At 44.4% G+C, this 9,390-nt stretch overlaps 1 protein-coding gene across 5 annotated transcripts; it reads right to left on the bottom strand.

Moving 5' to 3' along the window:
• Positions 1 to 3,196: 3,196 nt before the first annotated feature.
• On the bottom strand, positions 3,197 to 8,460 carry LOC119314785 (putative disease resistance protein RGA3). Of its 5 annotated transcripts, none has more exons than XR_005152460.1 (5): positions 8,311 to 8,460; positions 7,084 to 8,194; positions 3,949 to 6,350; positions 3,697 to 3,811; positions 3,197 to 3,591 (listed from the first exon to the last, which is right to left on the bottom strand). XR_005152460.1 is itself a non-coding variant. In XM_037589483.1 (5 exons), the coding sequence occupies exons 3-4, from the start codon at positions 7,903 to 7,905 to the stop codon at positions 3,957 to 3,959; spliced, it is 3,216 nt and encodes a 1,071-aa protein (XP_037445380.1). In that variant the 5' UTR covers positions 7,906 to 7,907; positions 8,030 to 8,194; positions 8,311 to 8,460; the 3' UTR covers positions 3,197 to 3,811; positions 3,949 to 3,956. The 5 variants fall into 5 exon arrangements, 4 of the variants coding, with proteins under 4 accessions (XP_037445380.1, XP_037445373.1, XP_037445362.1 ...); XM_037589483.1 differs by having other exon boundaries at positions 3,197 to 3,811; positions 7,084 to 7,907; positions 8,030 to 8,194; XM_037589476.1 differs by having other exon boundaries at positions 3,197 to 3,811; positions 3,941 to 6,350.
• Positions 8,461 to 9,390: the final 930 nt, after the last annotated feature.

Here is a 9,390-nt window from a genome sequence, read left to right as displayed (position 1 = left end):
GGAGACAAGATGATCTCCGTTCTTCATTATGGAGAGTTCAATTTCCTTAATGAAGAGTCAATGCCTATCTTGTTTTATGATATTTTACCTAAGAGAGGGTAGAGTAGGTCCTATGAGAGAAGTAGGTCCTAGGTAGAATGTGTTATTATGTGCTATAATGTGTTAGAGTTGATGAGGAGGATGAGGAGTTGTTATTATGACTAGTGAACAACTTGTTATATATATGATGTCTCATTGACGAACATTGTTCGGTGGTGATGACTACTGGTAATGAATATGCTTTTTAAACAGACTAGTTCATGATGAGTTGTTATTGTATAAAAGATATATCTGTTTAAACATGTATAACGTCAAAATATTAAAAAGAAAACATAAATGTTAGCAGTAGTGCTGGCCTAAAAACGCGCTACTAGTAGTTAAACTTACCAGTAGCGCTGGTCTATAAACACGCTACTGCTAGAAAATAGATGTAGAGTCGTAGCAGTAGCGCTGGTACCCGCGCTACTGGTAGCACAAAAACAAGCGCTGCTGGTAAGATTTTCTCTAGTAGTGAATGCTTGTCACTAGGGCCCGAGTGTCATGATTTCAGATATGAACCGTTTATATTTTGACCATTATATCTATGTTTTTAATCCGATCTTGCAAGTTATATGCACCTACTACGTGTTAGGATCCGCATACCCCAACGTGACAATAATTAGGATTCTTTTCGGTGATTATCGTAGTATGAAGAGTTCATGTATTCACAATGTGTTAATGCTTTATTTCGGTTCTCTATTAAAAGGAGGCTTTAATATTCTTTAGTTTTCTTATGAACCCCGGTGCCACGGGAGGGTTGGACAAAATATGCCATGCAAGTTATTTTCCATAAGCATGTATGACTATTTACATAATACATGCCTACAGTGTATCGATGAATGAGAGCTATTTCCGTGTCGCCCTAGGTTATGACTAATACACGATGAATATTATCCAACAATATCTCCTATCCAATGCCTATGAGTTTTCCACATATTGTTCTTGCTAAATTACTGTTGTTACAACTACTACAAAAGTGCTATCACTGTTACCGTTAAGAAGATCCATAGTAACAGTCCACATCCTTAACAAAGGATATAATGGTGTCAAAAACTTATCCCTTCTGGACGACCCGGATATTTAAGGTGGTCGACTAGCTCGTCACTTGGCGAGGTGGGACTAAATACTAGTGAAAATCTGCGGTAGGGCTTTAGTTTCGGTTGGTGCCACCAACTGGGACTAAAGCTAAGTTTTAGTTTAGTATTTTATGTTAACCTAATAATGTTATATTTTTCTACCCTTTTTTGACTTCATTTGCTATTTTTCATGCATTCAATAAATTTTTTCAGCTAAATGACCTTGAAATTGAAAAACACTAGAAATGAACTCTGAAAAGGTTGAAACTTGGCATGGTATCATAATTTCACCCACATAAACTTTGCTAATAAGTTTAGAGGGTTACTGCAAAAACTGGATGCACTTCGTGTACAAACTGGATAATCTCTTTCGAAGTGTTCGGATGAGAACTCGTCTATTACAAAGGGATTTCATTTTTTGACATATAACTGGAGTGATATTCTAGATCAAAGTCATCATCAGAATAGTTGTGGAGCATAACACTATGGCTTTCAACCCAGAATCAAAGGTGCAAAATATTAAGTTATGTTCACTTTTTCTTCGCGTGTGTCCCTTACTTATTGCACCGTAACTATGGATAATCTTCATCGTTTAACATGATGCATGGGTCAGGCTTCACTTGAAGAGAGGAATTTCATGGAAGTTTTCATAATCTTCGGACATGTCGGTCTTGTCCTCCACTCCCACGATGTTTCTTTACTTGAAAGAATTATGTGGCACTTTGACTCATCATCTGATGTATTCACTTCCTTATCTTTTCTTTTTTCGGTTTGGTAGACAGGTCCTTCACATAGAAAACCTGCGCCACATCATTGCCTAGGACAAATGGTTCATCTGTGTACCAAAGATTGTTGAGATCAATTGTTGTCATTCCATTGAAATGTCAAACCGGTGAAAACCGCATGACTCGAGTTTGAATCCTTGCACGTGTGCTATATTGTATTTTGCCCACGACACGTACCTGCAGGAAAAAATCATGAGAGAGAGAATCGTTGCAAGCACTCTTTCCGATCCGGTTTTGTCACAAGATTGGAGCGTTCGCCCATTAACTTTATCGTTTTTTCTACCCGCAAAAAAAAAAACTTTATCGTTTTTTCTACCATTATTGTCAACACCCCTGTGGACAGAGACAAAATGTTCTCGACCATGTGCAGAACAAAGTTACGAGGGGTGTATAGTACAAGTCATCCAGCGGGCCGAAGCTTCACAAGGCATTAATTTCGGCAGCCGAATTGCTGCAACTGGAACAGCTGATTCACATAGAAACAAGAAGGGTCAACCGAGGGAGGGCTTGATGTGTTGCTGCCCATCCCTTTGGTGCAAAGTGGAACTCATTCTCGTTCAAGGGGTTCATGGCTGATGCACTTGCTGCTCAATCCGCCGCAGCTCTCGCCTCCTTCAGCCGCCACTGCCGCCTGCAGGTTCTCCGGTTGCCTAGCGCCAGTTCAAGCCGCCGCCGCCACCTCCTGCCGGTCCGCCGGTGCCCTAGTCCAGGTGACCAGGTCCTACCCGCTTCCTAACACCGGAGATGAGGGAGAGACGGGAGGCTGCTGAGCACTGTTTCAAATAGCCCGCTATAGCTCCGCTATAGCACGCTATAGCGTTTACAAAAGGCCTTGCGCTAAGAGACTTTGGTCCAAACAAATGAACAAACATTTTAAATAGCGCGCTATGGCTCCGCTATAGCACGCTATAGCATTTGAAAGAGGTCCGGCGCTAAGATGTTTAGCGCGCTATTTAAAACTTTGCTGCTGAGCGGGAGAGACTAGAGGAAGAGGGCGGGCGGATAAGGTTTGCAAGGTGAGACTGGGTAGACCTACTTCCTCATCACGCCGTCGTGCTGCCCTTTACTGATCGCTGTCGCCCATGACGCCGCTGCCTCTCCAGCTCCACCGCTGATCCAACGCTCCCTGGCTGCTCCCCGGACAGCATGGCATGCATGGGAAAGCCGAAGGGAGGAAATATAAAGAGGAAAAGAAAACACCGAGTCAATGACAAATGGGTCACGAGTGTAAGTGAGTGCATGAAAAATGCGGATTATTCCTGGAATTGGAGTACATTTGTTGGGCTCCCAAAAAGCAAAAACTCCCTTGAACAAACTACATAAATATCATCAACACATTTCACGCAATAAAAGTCTGTAAATACCCGTCATAGGAGAGAGCGCGTTGGCGCCCGTGACACACACACTAATCCACTTGTCTCCAGTTGTGTGGCTAGCTAGCTACAAGGTGAGATGATGTGGATGAGACATGGCGCGTCAGCTTTGGGCAGTGAGCCATTGCATGCGCACAATGTCCACTTTAATTTTGATCCTCTTCACACTGTTAGAGCATCTCCAGCCGTTCGGTCCCCCGGGACGCCGAAAAAGAGCCGTCTGGGGCCAAATCGGCGTTTCTTGGCATGTTGGGGGTGATTGCGTTCCCAGTCGTCGCCCTTAGGTTTTTAATATCATACAACACTTCAAAACGAGGTAATAAAGGAGAAACGCGAGACAACATTCAAGAAACAGCAACACATCCTGTCGGTGGAAAAGGGGACCTGCAGTTTCGCTGGAAGTTCCAGCCAACTTGTTCAAATGCCCTTCACTGTCTTGCGATGCCTAAAGCCTCTCTGGATTGATTCAAGACCATCACACGTGTCCTTCACTGCCTCTCTGAAACGTCAACCAGTAGCAAATGGATTAACAAAAATAAGCCGAGTTAGTAGCAGATCGTCCATTATACACACAAGAGGCAATGTTCACACGTACAAAATGGCAAAACAAGGCAGCAAAAGGGATTACATTCTTACTTGCTGGATCACAAAAAATCTTTCCTGGGGATGTGCTCAATCTTTTGCCAGTTTGGATGTCCGGCTGTTTTACACGACTCCGTCAACTCATCGCTGCAGGAAGCAAGATACAATTGCTCAATAGACTGGGGCAGTGTTGGAAGAGACCGGATATTCTTGCATCCCACGATATGCAGTACCTTGAGCAACGCGAGGTGCTCCATGTTGCCTAGTAATGAGTCCCAGCTGCAGGAGTAAATCTCGAGCACACGAAGATGAGGGAAAGCATCAAATTCAGGACCAGGTCCTAGTTGGCTGCATCCCCCGAGAAAAAGATTTCGCAGGCCCTCTGGGCCACCGCTCTGCTTACCCACCATCCAATCTGGGTACCTTGAACCTCTGTATCCAAATATATCAAGTTTTTGAAGCCCCGCAGGAGGGCACAGGCCGTCAAGTACCTCTGCTTCAACTTCTGAACTGCACCTGGTATCATCATCCCATTCGAAACTCAGTTCTGTTAACCGTTCCTTGGCAGCTAGATTGGCTTCAAGAGCTTCCTCCTTGCTTTTAACATTTTGCAGGCCCTTGATTCTCAGTCGTCCTTGAAGCTTGTTTAGGTCCCTCAGCTGCCTTATCTCATAACCCTGTTCATTGCTTACTGTGAAGCATGGTAGTGTTTGGAGTGAGATCAGCCTGCCCAAGTTAGGGAATTTCAAGTTTGGCCAGCAGAACATGTGCCGCAAGTTGACAAGGTCAGCAAAGGGGAATTCCAACATTCGGCCGCCGCTAAAATCTAGTAGCTGGATATTGTGAAGTTTCGTTAGTGCCCTTGGTAAAGTTATAGAGCATAACATATCTGTCCTGAAAGCAAGATAGCGTAGGTGCTTTAACTGAGCAATAGATTTTGGGACCGATAACTTGTTGGATTTCCTCATTCCAAAATGTTTCTTGGTGAAAGCAATGGCTAGTACCCGCAATTTCGGCAGCCTCTTGCATATACTCTCAATGACTTTTTCCTCGACTGGTGTACCTCCAACAACATAGATGATGAGGGTGCGTAAATTTTCCAATGCAAGGATCTTCTTGGTAATCAATTCCCCATCATAATTCTGAACAAAAAGATGGCGGACATCTCGAGGGACTTCTCCCTTCCAGCCTTCTCCTATGTGGCTCCATGTGTTCTCAATTCTGAAGCAATCACTTCCAGCAACCTTGGCTAATAAATCATGCAGCAGATCATGAATTGCAAAGCATTCTTCAGAGTAATCATCTGGTCGCAGAAATGAGCATGAAACCAACTCTTGAATGTAGCCCTCAGCTACATCTTCCATGTCTTCTGTTGGACAACTAGTCTTTACAAGTCCTTGCGCTATCCACAAGCCAACTAAGTCGTGTTTATCCAATTTGAATCTTCTGGGGAAAATATTGCAGAATTCAAAGCATCGCATTATGTCTGGATTAAGCTGCTTATAGCTCCACCAGAGAGCATCCATGGTGTCATTCAACATGTCAAGCTTTGCAACATTTTTCCAAAAACTGATATTTGGGTTTGCCCCAAGCCGTCCTGCAACTGTTACTGCTGCAATAGGTGATCGGTGTAGCTTTTTGGCAATCTCTCTCCCAACTTGTTCAAATTCTTTAACGGCAATACTTTTACCAGCATAATGCATAAACATCGCCAAGTACTGATCCTCATCCAAATCAGGCATTTCAATAAGTTCATCGGTACACAGAGCTCTAGCTGCTTCTTTTGTTCGAGCCGTCACCAGGATTTTGCTTCCTTTCAACCGACCATTGAGTGGAGAGATTAGTTCCTCCAGTTGTTGGTCATTCTTGTTTTTCACCCAGAGATCATCCAATATCAACAAGAAACGTTTGCCATGCAATGCTTCCTTCAACTTTTTGTTTAGAACCCCATGATCTGAAATATTGGAGTGACTGTCTCCGGTAATATCCTTCAACATTTCTTGAAATATAACCTCCACACTGAAAGTCTCTGACACATGAATACACATGATGGTGTCGAAAAGTTTCTCCTCCTTGCATTCCTCCTTTATGTAATCTCGAACATATCCTGCAAAGGTAGTCTTCCCAGACCCTGCAACGCCATATATGCCAATCGCAGAGTAACATGGACTAGTCCTCGAGCTTGCAGCATCACCCTGTGGTGTCTCACGCAGCCTTGCCATGATATTATCACGCAGCACCTCTCGACCAAATACCTCCCGCTTGTTAGCAGCTCCAAGTCGTCTCCTGTTTTTGTTGGCAATATCATTTGGTTTGCTTTCGTGTGCCAGAACCAAGAGTGATGAGCTCTTCACTTCACTGACGGTGTTTTCTACCTTCTGTATTCTTTTCTTCAATTCCCCTCTTGAGATAGCAGTAAGTAATATATCTAATATATCAAATAAGCTGGCATTCTCCTGGAAGAAGCAAAATATCAGATGGGTATGTCAGTCACATACCTATTTTATCTATTAGAGATAGGTGAGTATGCAGAACAAATAAGATATCACTGGTGGAGCAAAAATTGGCACATGGACATGCAGAAAAAAAATACAAAAATCATTGATAAAACAAAACTGAACATGTGGAAAACATTAACAGGCACACAACATGGTAATACGGCGCAAATCAACAATTTTTTGACTTACGTCAGATCACCTTGATATATCAATTCAATGAAATGTCCTTTATCGGAAAACGTCAGATGAGCACTTGTGGAACAAGTAATCGTGCATATACTCCCATTTTTTTTCAAATACAAGTCTGTAGCACTTTAGACAAGTATTATAGTGCTATTTGAACGCGCATACATATGAGATGACATGTTTGTCCCCAGTCCCCGCACCATGAATATATGATTTAATTTGAACTCAGACTAACAGAAAATTCAAAGAAGGGTCTTTTTCTTATGCATGCATATACGGAGAACTTTCACATGTACACATATAAAAAAAAGCGACCAACCCAAGGGCTAACCCTCGTTGGCATTTATTTATAGGAGAAACTCCACGAGCACCACGCGTCCAAGCCGGGACTTGAACTCGGGTGGGCTGGCAGCAACCTCAGCTGCCCAGCCAACGGGTCGACGCCCCGTCCTCCACATGTACACATATACATATGAAACGAAGAGGCAATGGAGTGGGTGATTACCGGGCATTTTCTGATGCCAACCACTTGATATGACCAGTCTCTGTAAAAGCAGGCAGCCTGAAACACATGAACTAACCACCAGTTGTATAGTGATGCACAAGAGTTCTTGAACAAGTCGAACGAGCTGCACAAGCAAGAGAGCCACCGCCTCGACAAGGAATCTGAGGGTGTAGTCATCGGATCGGGCTCGTCGCCGGAAGCCTCAGCATCATCAGAGGCCTGAGCACCGGTAGTCGCCAAATCAGGATTGTCATTGGTGGCCTCTGAACTAGTAGTCACCGGATAAGTCTCGTCAGAGGCCGCAGCAGAGGCCGGAATATCGATAGTCACTTGAACGGGCTCGGCTGAGACCACCGCAGCACCGACATTCACCAAAACAGGCTCCTCCGGCCTGCGCAGGAGGAACAGGGACAGGGAGATGTCCCGTGCCCACTGCAGCAGCCGACCAGATTTTGTGTGGACGACGTGTGCAATCCAGACGCAGCAGCATTTACAACGGGCAATGCAAGAGGTGAAAGCACCACAGAGGTGATGCCAGCACCCGAGCACGACCTTGTGCTGAGCATCGTCGAAGATGTCTTCGGCGTCCTCGAGAGCGTGCCTGAGCATGGCGGCCATCTTGTCCAGCGCGTCCAAATCGGTTTTCACTCTATTCCCTCTCTGCATCATCCTCTCCTGATCCACGGCCTGCAGCGTCTTCTTCAGCTCTGGGATGATGTGGATCTCCAGCTCCTGGAGCTTCTTGGATGCGTCGAAGCCGATGCCGGCAAGGATCTTGGGCAGGAGCGAGCGGATGATGGGTGAGACGAACCAGCCCACCATGGCTATCAAGATCGGAGACATTGAATTTTTGATGCTGCCAAAGAAAATGTACCGGCCAGAGGCGACGTGGTAGACCGAAGCAGAGAGAGGAGCGGTTTGGATAAGAGAATCGATCTTTGGTTACCTTGTTGTGGACGGAGCAAGCCCCGTCCGTCCGGCCACGGTGAAGGGTCGACGACGGTGGGGCTACCTAGCAGCTGAGATCCGAATCGGAGCCTGCTGCGATTACCCCTCGGCTACGGTGGGCTAGCGCCATTAGATTAGGGAATGCTTGGTAAGGATCTTGCTGCTGTGGAATCAAACGAGATCCAAACAGAGTGAAAAAAACGTGGTTTTTTCTTCTTCTTTGCCGCATCAGTGAGGCAGTGAGGTAGAGAGAGAACATGAGAGGAACGTGGTCTTTACCTACATCGCCGACGAGGAGGATGGCACCCGCGCGTGTTGCCGTCCGCCGCCGGTACGGTGGAGGGCTGCTGGGGGTTAGGCGTTGGTTTTGGGTCGATTAGATCCAATGGGCACAGACATACAGAGCACTGTAAGCTGTAGATGATGAGACATTTCTCTGGCGCTGCTGCTGAAAAGCCGCCTGAGACTCAAGACTTGGGGTCGTCGCCTCGTCTGCATCGTCCACTGTCCACCAACAGTTGCACACCGATAATTACTTACCGCGGGGTTGAAAAATAGTGTAACTTTATTCACCGACACCCTCATAACAAAAGGTAACAGCTTGGAAAAAATATACATCACCATGGCGAGGATATGTAAAATTATCATCAATTATATGATTGACGAGAAAAGGTTTCCCCACTTTATATTACTCCCTCCGTCCCAAAATAAATGTCTCGATTTTTTACTAACTTTGGTGCAGAGTTGTACTAAAATTAAGACACTCCGACAACATGGAAGGTTCAAAAGAAAGAAAGAAGAGTAACAGGTTCAAAATAAGTCTTGCTCGGGCACAACACAACAACCCCTACAAATCTACAGATTATATTATTAAGACGATAGAAAAAGAACAATGATATCAAGATTTACTAGTCTAAAACATAGATATTTTAACGATAGGGATTTGTGAAAGGCCTTTATAAAATCTGCAGTCCAGCGTACGTGTCTGACGTAGGCCCAAAAGAGTTACCATCGATCATGACTTTATATATTAGGCATGACGAGACGGACGCGGATTTGGTGAACATGGATGCACGCGCATCTTTTATGAATAATAAATTTGAAAAAATGCTAGGAAAAAAAATCAAAAAATCCTGAATTTGTCTTTGTAATATAGATAGTCAACCGGTATACTCGCATATGAAGTTTCAAGAAAAAATCACATCTGTGGTAATCTGGACAAAAATGACAAAATCGAAGATATATTAAAAAACACTGTTTAATGAATAGTATGGTCGCATTTGTATTTTCTTCACTAAGAATACCATAGATGTCAATACATCATGAAACTTCACACGTGAGTAAAATGATCTACTAAGT

This window comes from Triticum dicoccoides, chromosome 1B (genome assembly GCF_002162155.2).
Source record: "Triticum dicoccoides isolate Atlit2015 ecotype Zavitan chromosome 1B, WEW_v2.0, whole genome shotgun sequence".
Taxonomy (NCBI): Eukaryota; Viridiplantae; Streptophyta; class Magnoliopsida; order Poales; family Poaceae; genus Triticum; species Triticum dicoccoides.
This window is presented reverse-complemented; position numbering and strand designations above follow the sequence as displayed.